At 41.9% G+C, this 18773-nt stretch overlaps 1 protein-coding gene across 1 annotated transcript in view; it reads left to right on the top strand.

The window, feature by feature from the left end:
* Positions 1 to 18773, top strand: part of RABGAP1L (RAB GTPase activating protein 1 like) — a 210881-nt gene that overhangs the window by 144345 nt on the left and 47763 nt on the right. The window contains exon 18 of the mRNA XM_087726774.1: positions 11619 to 11747. Coding sequence (XP_087582900.1) covers positions 11619 to 11747 — 129 coding nt within the window. The remainder of the gene's footprint in view (positions 1 to 11618; positions 11748 to 18773) is intronic.

The following is an 18773-nucleotide window of genomic DNA, read 5'->3' on the forward strand; positions in this document are numbered from 1 at the left end:
TTGAAACAGAAAAGATAACATAAGGAAGAAAATGGAAAGACGTATAGGAAGGAAGGAAGGAAAAAAGGAAGACAATGTTGAAATGGAAAAGAATATAAGGAAGAAAATGGGAAAAAGTATAGGAAGAAAGGAAGAAATGTACTTAATATTGAAACAGACAAGGGAATGAAGGAAAAAATATTGGAAGGATTGAAAGAAGGAAGAAAGAATGGAAGGAACAAAGACAATGTTGAAATGGAAAAGAATATAAGGGAAAAAATGGAAAAATGTTAGGAAGGAAGAATTACACTTAATATTGAAACAATTGAATATAATGAAGGAAAAGGAAACAGGAATAAGGGAGGGCTGAAGAATTCTGGGAACTGAAGTCCACCCCTCGTAAAGTGACCAAGGCTGGGAAAAGAATCCCCACTAGGGACAATGCAAGCTATGCTTCACCCCGTCAGTCCATCTTAGCGTGCAAGAAAGACATCAGACAACGCCATAGTTGCTATGGTAGCATTTGGCTATGCGCAGCGATGCTCTCCTGGTCTTTATGGGTGGGAGGGGGGCAGTTGAGCTATGATGCTAATCCCCTCGTGGGAACACAGAGGGTGGGAGAAGAGAACCAAAGAACTTCAAACTCCAAGGTTCTGGAGTGGAGAATAAGGGGATCAACTTTGTCTAAATGATATTGACATATAAAGAACGGTTGTAGGAACTGGGTATGTCCAGTTTGATGAAAAGAAGGACTAGGGGAGACATGATAGCAGTCTTCCAATATCTCAGGGCCCAGGGTTGCTCCAAAGAAGAGGGAGTCAAACTATTCTCCAAGGCACCTGAAGGCTGGACAAGAAGCAATGGATGGAAACTAATCAAGGAGAGAAGCAACCTAGAACTAAGGATAAATTTCCTGACAGTTAGAACAATTAACCAATGGACCAACTTGCCTCCAGAAGTTGGGAATGCTCCAACACTGGAAGTTTTAAAGAAGATTTTGGATAACCGTTTGTCTTAAGTAGTGTAGGGTTTCCTGCCTAGGCAGGGGGTTGGACTAGAAGACCTCCAAGGTCCCTTCCAATTCTATTTCTATTGTATTCTCTATATTCTATTCTTTCTCTGTTCTATTCTAATCTCTTCTGAACTAAATGTTTATCTAGAACTCAAATAAATAGCTGCTTTTTGGTTTTATTTTTTTTAATATTTATCAGTCTCTCTTTTATTCCATACTTCTGGTTGAAAGACTATTCTATGTCATGCTAAACAAATGCATATTCTAGTGGCGGCGGGAGCTCGTTGGCATCTTCAGCAGCAGCCCTGCCTCCTGTGAAAAAACCGAAGATGGAGCAGATCCACGCAGATGACGTTGCTGCAACATGACTGGAGGAGGAATTCTGGGAGTTGAAGTCCACAAGGCTTAAAGCTGTCAGGTTTGAAGACCCCTGGGGTTTTTTTCCTAAAGGGTTAGGGGTGCGAGGGTCTTGTAACTTGACAGCTTTAAGACTTGCACGCTTCAATGCCAGAGTTTCTGAGCCAACATTTTGGTTGCTAAGCAGGACCGTTGTTAAGTGATACTGATATTATATAACACTTTTAATTAAGCGGGTACCTTGAATAAACATAACTTTGAGTTTCAAATAATACTGATTTCGTTGTTGTCTTAGGTGACATCTGTGAAAAAAATTCAGGTGCTCAGGCATGAAAATGTGCCGCTCAAACACTATACTTTTCCGCTCACACTGAAAAAAAATTAGAGGGAACATTGGCGCCGACAACAGCGCACCGACAGAAGCGCGCTCTAAACCTAACCCTAAACGTAACCCTAAACCTAACCCTAACCTTAACCCTAAACCTAAACCTAACCCTGAATCTAACCCTTACCCTAACCCTTACCTTAACCATAATCGCGCTTCTGTCGCCACTCTTTTGTCGGCGCGCCTTTGTGGGCACACTGTCGATGTCGCGGTTTTATCACCGCGGTTTTGTCGGTGCGCTGTTGTTCGGCGCGCATTTGTCAGTCACGATTATCTTCTATACCTATTTCTTATTTCACTGATCTCAGGAATAAGAAACAGATTCCTAGCATGGTAGATGCTGAATTTCTCATCACATTTTCTTCCTACTGCTCTGTCTCCCCTCGGCTATTGTAGCTGATATCTCATTTGACACATCTCATTGGCCTTTCTACTTCTAATTTCCTTGATCCAAACCCTCCCCTCCCCATATATCCATTCAGCTGCCACTATGATGTCCACACATACCCATCACCAAAGAAAGCCTTGGCTTTCTTCCCACTCTTACTCTACCCCAACCATTCTGCTTTAAAACAACTACATTTTGTTCTATATCTGGGGCAAAGCAGCTGCTATCATGTAGAGATCAAACCATCTGGTAGCACTTTTTCAAACAAACACATTTTATTAAAAGGCATAAGCTTTCATGAGCAATAAGTTTAATCAGATATTAGTTTAGTCAATTCATGCATCTTCTGGAGCTCACAAAAATGTATGCCTTTCAATAAAATGTGTTAATCTGAAAAGATGTTGCCAGACACCTCCTGAATTTTTGCTACTGTAGACTAACAACCAGATGAAAATATCTGAAATGCAGTTTGGTTTGATCGCAAACTATCTAAAGCCAGACATCCAAGCAATCTGTTTCATCCTGTTCAAATACTTTATCCATTGTCTTTTTCTAGTTCTCAGAATTTCCAACAGTTTATGTAGTCTACGATCAGTTTGCATCAGAAACTGAAAAGTTATCTGAATTTCTGAACACTATTTCAAAATTAGGACGTTTTGATAGTTCTCGTCCAAGACAGACCTAAAAATATTTACTCCAGGACACATTGATAGGTTTTTCTTGCATGTGGTGCCCACAAAATTTATACTTTGAAGGCATTCTTTCATTAATTTTTCTCCATGTCCAATTTTTACACATATTGCCATTGGAAAATATGTTTGCTTTCCCTATCCTGATCATGAAAGATAACAATTTCTTACTTGTCATGATCTTTTCTAAGTTTGTGACTGCTTTTCTCAGTAGAATTACTAATGCATTTACCTTTCTAGCACATAGAATAGAATAGAATTCTTTATTGGCCAAGTGTGATTGGCACATAAGCTTTTAGTGTAACAAGTGATGAATCATAATAATAATTATAAGATACAGTAATCAGAGATCATAAGATACAACACTAAGTAATAGTCATCGGATACTAAATAAGCAATCAATGTAAATCATACTGGGATACTAAATACCGTGTTTCCCTGAAAATATGACATATCCTGAAAATAAGGCCATGCCACATTTTTCGGGTGGGCAAAAATAAAAGCCCTCCCCTCAGAATAAGCCCCTGGCCACCTCCCCCCCCCTTTGGTCAGGCAGAGTGCTGCTCACCGACCTAGCGGTATCCCGAAGGTGCCAAGCAGTGGGAACCGGGGGGGGGGGGCAAAGGCACTCGCATTGCTTGGCGCCTTCGGGATACTGCTAGGTCAGTGAGTGGCGCTGTGCCCAGTTGGAGAGGAGGGTTGCCGGGCGGTTGCTCTCTGGCAAGCGGGCTCCCGAAGAGCTGGGGACAGCCTCAGGGTCGAACGGCTGTGTTGTGCTATCGCAGCAGCGCAACACAGCAGCCATGAAGTGACCACGCTCACAAGCAGCCACCTGGAAAAACCCCTTTCCAGTCGGGCACACCACCATTAATTGACTTAGGGTTATCGCCAAGTCGTGTGAGCGCCTGTTTGCTGCCCCCCCCGGCTCCCACGGCTTGGCGCCTTTGGAAGGCCCCTAGGTCAGTGGATGGGGCTCTGCATGGCTGGAGAGGGGGGTTGCATGAGCAGCTTTTCTGCTCCCTGCTCCTGTGCCTCCCAGCCTCACGATGCCCTTGCCCAACTCTCCCTGCAGAGCCAGGGCACCTCCGCTGCTGCTGCTGCCCGCCGTCCCACGTTGGTTTTTTCTGTGGCTTTCAACACGGAGGTAGGATGCCGAGTCTTCCAGCAGTGGCCGCTCTGGGAGTATGCTCTATGGTTGTACGCTCTGGGAGTACGCTCTGCCGGCAGCCGGCCCACAACCATAGAGAGTTGGGCAAGGACATCATGAGGCTGGGGGGCGCACGAGCGGGGAGCGAAAAAGCTGCTCACGCAAACCCCCTCTCCAGCCATGCTCCAGCACCCTGGCCAGGGGCAGTAGCGCAAGAACCACCACCACTGGCCCCTTGCAGTTTATAGAGGTTTATAGAGGTTTATTAACATTTATAGGCCGCCCTTTTCCCTGAGGGGACTCAGGGCGGCTTACATAAAATCAAGGGAGGGATATACAAACAATAACGCAGACAAACATCGAATAAAATAATGAGCAACATTCATTCATCATTCGGGAGGGGCAATTATCTTTGTCCCCAGGCCTGACGGGCTAGCCAGTTCTTAAGGGCTATGCGGAAGGCCTGGACGGTGGTGAGAGTACGAATCTCCACGGGGAGATCGTTCCAAAGGGTCGGAGCTACTACTGAGAAGGCTCTCCTCCTTGTAATTGCCAGCCGGCACTGGCTGGCAGATGGAACTCGGAGGAGGCCCAATCTATGAGATCTAATTGGTCGCAGGGAGGTAATTGGCAGAAGGCGGTCTCTCAAGTACACAGACCCACTACCATGGAGGGCTTTATGGGTGACTAATAGCACCTTGAAGCGCACCCGGAGATCAACAGGTAGCCAGCGCAGCTCGCGGAGGATAGGTGTTATGTGGGTGAACCGAGGTGCACCCACGATCACTCGCGCGGCCGCGTTCTGGACTAGCTGAAGTCCTGCAGTGGCAGGAACAGTGGGTGGGAAGGCCACCCGCCCAGCCAACAAACTCTGCCCTGTGTGCCCAAACTGGGGCCGTAAAGGAAGCCCGCTCGGGCGGGAAGGGAAGCTCCATCCTGCTTGTCCTGGCTGGCAGCTCTGCTCCCTTGCTCTTCTGGGTTTTGGCGCACCAGCCACCTGGTCTTCACATGCACGTGCATGCCAGAAACCGGAAGACCAGATGGCCGGTGCACACATCATCTTCCCAGCGCATGCATGTGCTCCAGGTTGCTGCTCTTTCAGTTTCTGGCACTCCCACTTGTGTGAAGACCAGCTGGCCAGCACGTTGGAACCATGAAGAGCAACGGGCAACAGCTCCACATGCCCGGAGAGATGGCTCTGCATGCCATTTCCATCACATGTGGCATAGGTTCGCCATCACAGATATAGGTTCCTAATGGAAGGCAGGTTGGTAGCAATTGGTTTTTCCCTCCAGTTCTAACTATCTGTTGAAGTCTATTGTCTATCATATCTATTTTGAGTTAAAAATAATGCTCAGTTCTTCATTATCGGATGTAAGGTGGTCACTTTTTCCCTCTTTGTTCACTTTTTCAATCTTCTTTCTGTACAAAGAATATCTGCGTTGTAATCTTTTGTTTTGATTTCAGCTATAGTTTTGCCATTCCTTTAATGAATGGGACCACCCATTCAATTTTTCCAATTTCAGCCAGCGCAATAACTTTTTGTTCATGATGAAAGTTGCTCAAAAGAACACTCTAATATCCTAGAAACACAGGATCTGGAATGGAACAGACTCAAAGGCACACAGATCTGTTCCTTGTAGAAAAAGCTTTCCCTTTCCTTTCTTGATAGGAAAACCATGCACTGCACCACCGCTGGAGGTTTTCAAGAAAAGATTGGACAACCATTTGTCTGGGATGATCTAAGTTCTCCTGCCATGTGCAGGGGGTTAAGACTAGAATTGCCCCCAAGTTCCCTTTCAGCCCTAGGATTCTATGAGTCTAAGATGTAACAATTAAGCATTTAATCTTGCATATATTTCATTGTGGTGGGTGACCGTTGACAAGTGTTTTCCGATTTCGCTCTTTTGATTGTCAGTGACATTTGCTTTCCAATTTCTCTTTTAGCTAGATTCTAAAGAACTTTCAACTCAAATCATCTCTATCTAGAACAGTGTTGGTTTGATCTTGGCTGATTTCCAAGGCAGTGTAGACATTTAACCCACTTTATGCTTTAATTAGGGATATGGTAGCTCAGTGGCTAAGACGCTGAGCTTGTCGATCAGAAAAGTTGGCAGTTTGATGGTTCGAATCCCTAACGCTGCATAACAGAGTGAGCTCCCGTTACTTGTCCCAGCTTCTGCCAACCTAGCAGTTCGAAAGCCTGTAAAAATGCAAGTAGAAAAATAGAACCACCTTTGGTGGGAAGGTAACAGCGTAGCAGGGGTGGGTTGCTAATCCCATTCCAACCGGTTCTATTGGAACGGGGCCGGCGGCGTCCTCGTGCACGCGCGCAGTTCACGCATGCGTCTTAGCGCCTGCACGATGCTCCAGCTGCTTGCGGAGACTCGCGCAGGCGCTGTCTGTGCCATCCAGCTGCTCGCGGGAATCGCTCAGGAGCTGTATGTGCCATGCGCCTGCGTGGAAGCGCAGAAGCCTTCAAAGACCGGTAAGGAGGGGGGGCGGGGGGGCCCTTCGCCGTTCCCGGAAGTTACTTACTTCCGGGTTCGCCGACCAACCGGTTCGCGGGGACCGCCGCGAACCGGTTGAAACCCACCCCTGCAGCGTAGCATATGCCTTCGGCATTTAGTCATGCCGGCCACATGACTACGGAGACGTCTTCGGACAGCCCTGGCTCTTTGACTTTGAAACAGAGATGGGCACCGCCCTCTAGAGTTGGGAATGACTAGCACATATGTGCAAAGGGAACCTTTACCTTTATGCTTTAACTTTCCTTTGCAAGCAGCCTTAACTTGGGGGGTGGTCTTGTGCAGGGCTTCCTCCCTCTTGGATATATTCTTTGTAGAGAGTATTAGGGAAGAAGATTTTTTGAGGCTGTTTGATGCTTATTCCTGTCCAGGGTCCCACTTGCTGTAGCTACACCTGGGGTTCAATTCTTCTTTGAACTTCATTGCCCCCATCTGGAATCTCTTTGACACCTGTGGGGCTTAACGCTACTGTTGAATAGAGTGATGTAGCAGCCAGGTTTAGCTTGACTCCCATCCAGCTTCTTTCTTCCATCCTGGTCTGGTGCCATGGTGCCATTAGTGCTGCCACTCGTCCATTACATTCTGTTTATAACCAAATTGCTGGGCAAAACCCCCCATCGTTTTCACTGTTGCTGTTTTCACTCCTCATGCCCCGACTCCAACCATTGACCTGACTTCTGTGGTTTCTCAAAGGTTCTGCTACCAGGCAACCTTATGGCAGAAGCTTCCGTAGTACCAGGTCCCTCTTTTCTAGGCATTCTGCCAAGCAAAACCTCCTGGCCAATTGCCTGGATCCTTTGCCAACTTTTGCTGGCCAACGTGCCAGCTGGACTTACTGGGACCTACTGTTGCTTTTTCTGAGCTTTTTGGTGCTTGCTAATCCACTCACCAATCTCTAACCTGTAGTATTCCAATCTTTCACAACCTTCCTTGTTTCTTCCTTTCTCCCCATACCTTGACACGCTAGAGCTCTTTTGCCTTATCAGTAGCCCTGGAACCTTCACTATTGGACCAAGCTTGAGGTATTCTTTTCTCTGCCCAGTTATCCATTTCTAGTAGCAAGCCTGCTTTTCAAGTCCCTCTCCCCTTTGAATGCACTTTCAAGTCAAGATATATGTGATCTGCAGAGTGAACTCAGGAATCATCCTGTCATATATAGAGCCGAGGTGGCGCAGTGGTTAAATGCAGCACTGCAGGCTACTTCAGCTGACTGCAGTTCTGCAGTTCGGCTGTTCAAATCTCACCGGCTCAGGGTTGACTCAGCCTTCCATCCTTCCGAGGTGGGTAAAATGAGGACCCGGATTGTTGTTGGGGGCAATATGCTGACTCTGTAAACCGCTTAGAGAGGCCTATGAAGCGGTATATAAGTCGAACTGCTATATCTAATATACCCTTTAGTTTTACTATATTCCCCATTGTAGCATGATGTTTTGCTGTAATTAATAAAGCAAAAATAAAATTATCTATTATCTGATATTTGAGGGACTGCCGCAAAGATGAGGCGGGGGCAAACTATTTTCCAAAGCACCTGGAGGGAAAACAAGAAACAATGGATGGAAACTAATCGAGGAGAGAAGCAATCTAGAACTAAGGAGAAATTTCCGAACAGTCAGAACAATTGACCAATGGAATGGTTAATTCGGAAGTTGGGGGTGCTCCATCACTAGAGGCTTTCAAAAAGAGATCGGACAGCCATTTGTCTGAAATGGTTTAGGGTCTCCTGCTCCAGCAGGGGGGTTGAACTAGATAATCTCCAAGGTCCCTTCCAACTCTATGTCTTATCTCTATTATGCATTCTATACCTATCTGTTGTGGTCCAGCAGGAGCCGTTGGAGCTGCCACCAGACTCCAACAGCGAGGGGCCCCATGAGTCGGCTCTGGAGAATGTGGAGGACCCTGGACAGGGTGCCGACTCCGAGCAGGGCACAGAGAGGCTGGTTGGCCACCAGAAGGTGCCTGAGCCTTGGAGCAGTGGGGAGGAGACAAGGGAGTGTGATCTGGACATCATGCATTGGAGTAATGGGGAGGAGCCAAGGGAGTTGTTCCTGGATGCCCGTCAACGAAGAGCTAATAGGCGTAAGGAACAGTTACGCAGTTACAGGAGATAATCGTACTCAGCTGGTGGTAATTAGGCTCCTCTCAAGACTATAAAAGGAATGCTTGTGCACACGCCCCTTTTGCAGGAGTCAACGCATTCATTAAAGTTGGAGAACTTTTGTGGCTAGCTTGGCAGGCTGGATTTCTGCCAAGGCTTGTCTGTGCTGGTTTGCTGCCAAGGACCTGTCTGTCTGTTAATAAATTCCTTGAAGTATCTTTCGCTCGGCGTGCTTTGGTGTGGGACGAGGGGGGTCAGAACACCTACCTAACTTCATGATTCTTCCTTTTCTGATAATTGGCTCTTTGTCTTCGGTTTCAGCCTGCCTGTATGACTGTATTGTCATTAGGCTGCTTGCCAAACGAATTATTGCAAACATTTAATAATTTGTATTTTCTCTTGTATTTCTTTTCATTATTATAGAACTATATATTGTGCAACAATTTTTGAAAATTCTAGGCCACACAGTCTTGTTTGATATATGTTGGCATGGAGTGTTGGCATTTAATGCCGTTATTCATACATCTTTAAAAGTTCGACAAATATTTTATGTAGTTTGTTGTATTTCGTCTGATCTATTGTTATTATATAAACTCACTTTCTAAGGGGATTGCTTCCGGAACATATGCTGACTTGGCAAATGTTTCTGTCTTTCTGTAATCTTGTTTGCAAAGGGTTTTAGAATAGTCTTTTAATCTTCTTTAATTTAATCCAATCTTCAATTGGATTCTCTTCCATGATTCCAGATAGTCCTTGACTTCCAACTGTAATTGGGCCTGGAACTATGGTCGTAAAGCATGGTGGTGCATTACGTAGATTACCATGTGACCGCTCCAGATTTTACTTTTGAGGCAGTCATTAAGCAAATGCCACAAATGTTAAAAGTGAGTGCCACAGTCATTAAATGAACACTGTGGTTGTTAAGCAAACCCATTTTCTTCAGTGAGCGGGTGTTTTTTTTTTTTTTTTGCTGGAAACCAGAAATAAATCCCAGAAACCAGCAAAAAATGCTGGAATGCTGCAGATGGCCATAAATGTGAGTTGGTTGCCATATGCCCAAAATGCAATTACCTTTGTATGTGCGTATGCATGTGGCAATCAGAACTACAAATCGAGTTGTAAGTAGCTCTGTGTGTATGTGTGTCATAACTTCAAATGGGAAGTGACCGGTTGTTAAGCAAGGACTACTTGTACACCTGAATAGCCCTAACCTAGTTAAAACGTTCCTCTGATTGTAAATATGCTTTACATGTTTCTTTCATTAATTCCTTTTATTTGTTGACATTCTTATTCAAGATATTTTGTCTTGCATATTCTTGCTTAATGCTGGAAGTCTGGCTTCTATTATTTTTTAATCTTATTGCCTATGACTCCCCCCCACACCTTCTCCCAAAAGTCTTTTTGTTAACTAGCATGATAATTTGTTTCAGAAGCTTCTTGGAGGTGATGATATGAAAAATATTTTGGAATATTTTTTTCTAGTCTTCTCCTTCAAGTTCAATTTTCACAGTGCATCTTTCTTCTTGAGAAACCACCTGCTGCCAATTACCTCCATTAGACCGATCAGATCCCACAGATTAGGCCTCCTCCGAATTCCATCCGCCGGCCAATGCCGATTGGCGACTACCCGGAGGAGGGCCTTCTCTGTGGCTGCTCCGACCCTCTGGAACGAACTCCCCGTGGAGATTCGAACCCTCACCACCCTCCAGGCCTTCCGCAAAGCCCTTAAAACCTGGCTATTCCGCCAGGCCTGGGGCTAAAGAACTTCTGCCCCCCCCTTCTCGAATGGTATGGTTGTTGTGTGTTTTAAATTGTGTATTGTTTGTTTGTCTTTTTATCCCCTGTTTGTACCTCCTTTCCCTTGATTGAGTTGTGAGCCGCCCTGAGTCCCCTTCGGGGAAAAGGGCGGCATATAAATGAAATAAATCCTAATCCTAATCCTTTCTTCAGCGTCTTAGATTCCTTTTTGCATAAGTTAAATGGACTAAATCGGTTAGATACCAGAGATATTAACTGTTTTAGATTGTTTTTTAAAGGGGGTAGTTTGGAACCTGTGGGAACTTTTCATCCGTTGAACCGCCGAACTGCAACTAGCAGTCAGCTGAAGTGGCTGCAGTACTGCACTCTAACCATTGCGCCACCTCGGCAACATACAAACCACATTTGCAGTGTAACACTGAGGAACAAGGAGAAGATGGAGGGCGATGAGGCCTGTCCTTTTTCAGATCTTTTAGGAAGCTGATCTGGGGTTCAATTAAACCCAGTAAGATAATGAAAATGAGAGTGTGAGAACAATTTATTGAGTTCACATTTTAATTTCCCAAATAAAAATGCAAACAAATATTTATCACAAAATGTATATATTATGGGGATGAGTATGTATTTTTGCATAGATGTTGAAATGAGAATATTGATAAATTTCTGCTTTATTACCCTAGAAGTACTAACTCTCATAAGAGGAATTATCACAAGAGCAAATTTACTTTTTTTAATCATTAACATAAAAAAATGGTAACACACCCAGATTCCAAGTTGTTCCTCATCTGTGGTTTTGTATATTAATTTTGGTATGTTGGCTATAACTAGAGTTTATGTGTTTACAAATGGATTTATTTTGGGGTATATTACTTACCTTTATACATAGTAAACCCTTGTTAACCATGAAGACAATTGCTGCATTGTTCTGTCATTTCTGAAGCTTTCAAAACCTTATAATACAATGGTACACAATTCAGAGATCTGAGAAATAAAAGCTATCAGCATGATTTTAACATTACTAGCTTTTTAAATATTTATTTCTCAACTTTATTATTTACAAATAATTCTGACAAATTCCCCTCCTCCAATTTTCTTTTAAGTATAGAAAAATAGTGATAACTTATGTTGATTCTAATTTTCTTGTTTTTAGAAAATAGGGTTATTTAGCTTCCTATTCCACTGATTGGATTTATGCTTATATAAATGCTATATCTTATGAAATAGAGCAAAGCTACTTTGATTCACTGTTTACACCTGCTCTTCAATATATTTCTTTGCAGACTTCCAAAGAGGATCTTCTGCAAGCTGATTTTGAAGGGGCTTTAAAGTTTTTTAGAGTACAGCTGCCTAAAAGGTACAGAGCTGAAGAAAATGCTAGAAGGCTCATGGAACAGGCCTGCAATGTCAAGGTAAGATTGATTATCTTGGACATTTTTGACATAAAATAAAGCTAATATAAAAACTTACAATTTGAGAAATCAGTAATTGAACAAAGGATATCTTTGCTATTTTTTTCTTAAACCCCTCCCCCCAAATATCACCAGAGCATCATTTACCACCCAGTTTGCTTAGACAATAAACTGGTTTATGGGGGAAAAGGAGCTGACATCGTGACGACATGATAAATCATCATCATAATTAGTCGACACTTTTGCCGCTGGATGGTCCATCTGGACGGTGACAGGGAAGAGTACATCTCGTGATCTCAGGGAGATCGCAAAGTCCCTGATTGATCCAAGAGAATCTCTTCTAGCCGGCGACATCTGGAATCTCTTTGACACCTGTGGGGCTTAACGCTACTGTTGAATAGAGTGATGGGGTGTTGCTATTATCCCAGCCAGGTTTAGCTTGACTCCCATCCAGCTTCTTTCTTCCATCCTGGTCTGGTGCCATGGTACCATTAGTGCTGCACAGCCTCAAGCTGCTGAAGCCGGGACAGCTCCGCAACGGGAGGAAAAGCGGAAAGAGAAAGTGTTTCCATCTGGTGAGGAAATATTTTTTTATAAAAGACTTCCCAAAAAAGATTGAAGTTAAATTAAATTGGTAAAGAAAAGGAAATAAGCGACGGAATTAAGCATTATTGGACAGTGTCTTATCTTTTTTATTTTATTTTTTTCAATCGATGGAAGTTTTGTGAACTTTTTAAAAGTGAAAGTTTTTGATTTTCTTCTATTTCTTCTTTTATCTATGGATTAAATCTTTTCCTTTACTTCTACAATACTGATTGGGATGGATTTTTTCTTTTTATTTGGTTTCATTTAAGAACTTTGTTTCTTCTAAGCCTGAAACATAAAGAAGATTTAAAAGGTATATAAAGAGGGTAGTAATATTAGAGGGAAAAGAAGTTACACTGCCACTTGGAGGTTGGAGGTTGATACCTGGAAACATTGCTTTTTCTTTTTTCCCTTTGATCATTTTGACCTTGCACTTCAAAGGCTTCAGCTTGTTTATAGAGAAGAGCATGGATTGTTTACCCAGGTGCTCTCTGGATGCTTGTTTCTAGCCGGAAAGAAGTGAAAACAAAGATTTGTTTTTAAACTAGAGTGGCAGTGTTTATTAATTGGAAGGATGACACGACTTCAAAAAGAAACCATAACATTACAACAGATTATGTCTGGAATTCAAAAATTATTAAAAACAACAGAGAGAATTGAGAAGAGATTGGAAAATATTGAAAATATAAACTTTAATGTGGCAAAATCTGATGGAAAAATGGAAGATACTCAGCAAATAGAAGATATTCAGCAAATGGAAAAAGTGATGGCTGGAGTCCTAAAAACCAGGGGAAAAGAGGCAAGATAACCGTGTATATTGACAGTGAACTGAGTGTGGTTGGAGATGGAAAGAGTGGAACAAGGAAAGGGAAGATAGATGGAAAGGTGCTTTACTACAGATTTCAAGGTATAGAAGAAGAAGAAAGAGAAGAATGAATGGACTTAAGGAGACAAATTTTGACAAAAACACTACTGATAACCAAAGATAAACTGATGAAGGAAGCTGATGGAGGGTTTCGAGATTTTACAAGATATGTAATAAGCAATAAGTTGAGAAGAGAAGTCCAAACAAATTTGATTAAGGAAAAAACCAGAAGACTAATTCCACAAATGGCAAAAGAAATAGGACTACACTATTACTGGAAAGACACAGGTTGAGATATGAAAATTAATAATAAAACACTAGTTAAATTTTGTTAAAATTAGAGCATTATGTTAAAAATGTAGTGTTAGTGGATAGATAAATAATTGATAATGATAAAAATTTTAAATCGTAAAAAAGAGGAAAAAGTAAGTTAAACTTAGTCAAACTATTCTTAAATAAATGACTGATAATGATAATAATGTAATCATTTGTATTAACAGGATAAAAGGGAAATTGGATATAAATTGTACACAATGATTAAGAAAAGAGGTTTAAAATTGTTGTTATTAAACATAATTAATTTTTATTTTTAATGTGTTACAAAGGTATAATGTGATTGGATGATATTGAAAATAGATAAGGGAATGCCACTATGTGGTTTCGTTTTAAATTTTGGAATGTTTGTTATAAAGGGACATTAAAACAACTATAGTCATATGAAGGATGAGGTATGATGATAGCAATATATATAAATATATGTGATTGAAAATATATAATTTGATATGATTCAGAGGTGATGACTGTGCATGAAAGCTCTTTGTAACCTATTGACACACTTTCTACAATTTGTAATGGAGGATGATTTTGTTTTTATTCAAAAAATAAATTTATATATATATATATATATATGTGTGTGTGTGTGTGTGTGTGTGTGTGTGTGTTTGTGTGTGTGTGTTTTTATTTTTGCTGATAAATAAATAAAGGGAGACTAGTATAGATCTATTTCAAGCTATTTAGCTCTCATCAGCTAGCCATACCCTTACTGGGATTTGTACCTGGAGTATATTACATACTAGGCAGACTTCTTAGCCATTAGGCCACAGGCTCTTTTCCGTTATCAGCGAAGCCACGGTGAAAGGTATCTATTAGATTTTTACAACCCCTGGTAAGCCCCAATTAAGGGAGGAAGCTAACTGGAAGCTTATATATATATAAGCTTATATATATATATATACACACACATACATACATACATACATACATACATACATACATACATACATACATACATACATACATTAGAATAAACTTGTTTATGGAAAATTTGGTTGTTCTTTCTGGGGTTCAAATAGATACCATACTCAACACAGAGATAAATCCATACCAGAATGTTTTAATTCTTGAATAGACTAATTTGACAGGGTGTGCTCAGCCCAGGGTGCAAGTATTCGTCGGCTTTAATGCAACATGTATTTTTAAATGTTTTCAAATACTTTTGTATGCCACATTCCTTATGCTTGTCTTTGACTGTAATAAAGATTGTTCGATTTGTGCAGTGTTGAGGAAAGCATTTCTTTTTTTCTTCAGGATTACTTTGAACATTTTTGCTTCTACTGTATAAAGTTTTATTGGTTATTCACAGTAAAGCCTTGGGTCTGTTGCCATTTATGCACTATTCTTTAAGAATGACAACTGACAGAAGCTTTATCTTATATGCCATGATGAAGCTTTGACAGAATTGCCTATATAACCAAAAGGTTTTATCAAATTAACAATCACATCTCTTGGTTTTCAGCACTCTTTTGTACTTCTAATAATTATTCCGAGTTTATCAAATACATACTTTGTTCCATTGCAAATCCTGGCAAAATTGTAGCTTCAATGTAGCTTTTTAGTATGTCAGCACCAGGGGCATTGGTTCCAATCAGATGTGAACCAGGTTACATTTCCTGACACAGGAAGCATAAAACAACAACAACAACAACAACAACAACAACAACAACAACAATTCCACTCAAAACCTGCAGATTCATTGTCAACCAAGAAGAAAAAAGAAGTATTATATGCTTCACCTTCCCCATTAGCATCACCATATTCTCAACTCTCCTGATGTAGAAATGAATATATGTAGCTCAGGTTGAAATGTGGATTCTTTAGTGCTTTCTGAGCTTGGCTATTTGCTTGCAGACATCTCATAACCCAACTAGGTAACATGAGTGCTAGTGAGTGTGAGCGTTATCCCTGTTTTTTGATTAGTGTTAATCCCTGCTATCTACCGTATTTTTCGAAGTACAAGATGCACCCTTTTTCCTCTAAAAATTATACACAGAATACAGCATTTTTTTGCCTCCTGAAGCACCACCCCTTCACCAAAATGGCATAGCCTTATGGAGGCTTTCAGACAGTTCCTGGGGGCTGGGGAGGGCAGAAATGAGCAAAAACAGGCCCTTTTTTGCCCCCCCCCCCCCAGCAGCACTCTATAAGCCTCCATAAGGCTATGCATGCAATTTTTTAACAAAAAAATTGTCTGTTTTCGTGAGAAACAGGCCGGTTTTTTGCTCATTTTGCCTCCCCAGGAGCACGCTACAACCCCCCCCCCCCCAAAGGCTATTCATGCCTTTAAAAAAAAAAAAAACTGGCCTATTTTTGCAAAAAACGGGTCATTTTGGGGAGGTTTGCAGAGTGCAAAAACACCCCCCCCTTTTGGAAAACTGTTTAGTTAGAGTGGTTGATGAGAATTACATTGATCAAGTGCTGTCCCAGCAAAAACAAAGTTTTAGGTGCTACAGGTTGTCAGCTATTTCCTTCTCCAGCACATGGATAAATACACCTGGAAACATCTACCTACCTACCCAGCTAATCTCTCTCTCTCTCTCCCTACCTACCTATTGTATTTCTCTCTTTCCTCCCCCTCTATCTACCTATCTATCTACCTACCTACCTACTCTCTCTCCCCCCTAACTATCTAGTGTATTTCTCTCTATTTTTCTCTCTCTATCCCTCTACCTACTATCCTACCTACTCTCTCTCTCTCCCTACCTATCTACTGTATTTCTCTCTCTCTATTTCTCTCTCTCTCTCTATCCCTTTATCTACCTACCTAACTACTCTCTCCCTCTCTCCCTCCCTACCTACTGTATTTCCCTCTCTATCCCTCTATCTATCTACCTACTTTTTTTTTTAAAGCCTCTTCAAAACCTAGGTGCGTCTTATACTCCGAAAAATATGGTAGTTGTCGGCCATTGGAGGAAATGTGTTCTGGTCTTGTTTCCTTCTTAGTTTTTAATCACCTCTTTTGGGTGATATGGATATTTGGTTTACTTCTTGTCTGAATATCAAGATTCCAGGAATTCCTAGTGTTTTTTGGATTTAGTTTGGTCTAGGATGCTCATAGTTTCCCAGTTTTCAACTGATGACTCTGTCCGCAAATTGTGAGATTAAGGTGTTTTCATCGTGTCTTCTGACTGCTAGATGGTGTTAATGGATGTGCTCTGCTAATCTTCTGCCTGTCCTACATTTTACGGGTAGCTTACATTCCTTATATTGTATATAGCGGAGGATTCCTGTTTTTTCTTCCTGGGCTGCTGAATCTTTTGGTTTACTTAAGATGTTTTGGAGTGTTTCATTGAATTACAGGATCATAAAAAGGGAGTTGGTTTGTGTGCCATGGTGATGCCACGTGGTTGTAACAATCTGTTGGTTATTTCTGATATTTTTTTTCCCCATAGCTTGTATTGGTTGTGCTATAGTGGGTTAGGTAATCAGGCACTTTTTGATAAAGTTGCCTGGGTATCCATTTTGTTGTAAGATGTTGTATAGGCCAGTGTTTCTCAACCTTGGCAACTTGAAGATGTCTGGACTTCAACTCCCAGAATTCCCCAGTCAGCAAATGCTGACTGGGGAATTCTGGGAGTTGAAGTCCGGACATCTTCAAGTTGCCAAGGTTGAGAAACACTGGTATAGGCAGCCTGTTTCTTTTTTCTGGTGTTCCTAGTTACCATAGTGTGTTTCTCCTCATCTGAACAATGTTCTTACACAGGTCTTCTAGCATCTAGGTCAGATGTTGGATAGGATGTTGTATTTGAAAAGTATTAATGAAACAAATCTTCAAATGCAAAGCAATATCTTCAGAATATATATAAATCCCTTGTATGGCAGAAAAAAACAGAATCAATAAGATAGGGGTCCATGAATACTATAAGTTCCTAAGCAATAGATAGGTATATAGTTAACAAATTTAGCAGTTTTTCAGGAGAAATTGTAATACGGTGATGGTATCTTTTAATGATACAGTGGAGAAACGTTTTAGTCAGAAAAATTGGCGTGGTCCAAAAGTTTTACTTGAGCAAACATGAACTTTAATATGGTAAACTGTTCTGAAGGCACATCCATCTAGTTCCTTGAGCGTTTGGCAAAATAACAATCAGACTTGGCTGAAGTCAGGAAAAATATGAGGAATGAAAGGCCATCTCTTTGTTTCTTAAAGTGTTATTGGCTTAAACCAGTGGTCCCCAACCCCCGGTCCGCGGACCAATGCCGGGCCGTGGAGTACCTGGCACCGGGCCGCGCAGCGACCGGGGGCCATGATTGCTGCAGCGACCGGGGGCCATGATCGCTGCAGCGGCCGGGGGACATGATCGCTGCAGCGGCCGGGGGACATGATCGCTGCAGCGCAAAGGCTCCTGGGCCGTGCGCAAAAGCTCCTGGGCCGTGTGCAAAGGCTCCAGGGAAGAGAGCCCCGCGCAGGTACGCACGTGTGGCCCAAAGCTGTCGTCGCGAACAACGCCCCCCCACCCCTGCGCGCGCTCAGCGGGCCACGGTAAAATTATCAAAGGCTGACTGGTCCGCGGCGATAAAAAGGTTGGGGACCACTGGCTTAAACCATTTAGTTACTCATCTGTTTAGATAGACAGAGTCAATAATTGCTACCAATGTCTCTGTCCAGTTGCAACTCCAGTCTCTCTAAAATTTCTTAAATCTAGTCTGTTTTTTGTGGTTTTAATGGTTTGCTTGTCAGTGAGCAATATAACATCTGAAGGAGGCTCGTTTTACAGTTTATAGTAAATGCACTTATTTTAGGATTTCCTAAGGCAGGGGTTTCCAACCCCTGGTTTGCAGACCACTACTGGTCCATGGCCTGTTGGCAACTATTTTTCATTGAACTATTGTAGCAATTCTTTCTGCACTTGCCTCAGTGGTGTGAGATGTTTGTGGGAAAAATATTTTTAGTGCTGTATGTATTGTACATCTTTTTGATCAGGTTACTTATTTAATTATTAATTAAATTATAAGTCTATGAAAGAACAGCTATTATTATTATTATGGTATTGACCCAATCTCAGGAAAACATTCATAATGCTGTTACGTTTCTACATTTTTAAAATTAACTACCTGTAGTTCAATTCTTTAGGAGGTATTTTTCCCCCCACTATTCTGCTCATGGTAGAGCAGAATAGTGGAGAATTCTGACACATACTGAGCAAGCAATGTCTTGATGCACATTTTTTTATCCCTCCCTCTTAGTTCTGCCAATCAACAGAAGCAGCTAAACAATAATACGTAAATAGCAGAAACAT

Source organism: Thamnophis sirtalis, unplaced genomic scaffold (genome assembly GCF_051295495.1).
Source record: "Thamnophis sirtalis isolate CommonGarterSnake01/CBP01778 unplaced genomic scaffold, rThaSir2_p1.2 scaffold_12, whole genome shotgun sequence".
NCBI classification, from domain to species: Eukaryota; Metazoa; Chordata; class Lepidosauria; order Squamata; family Natricidae; genus Thamnophis; species Thamnophis sirtalis.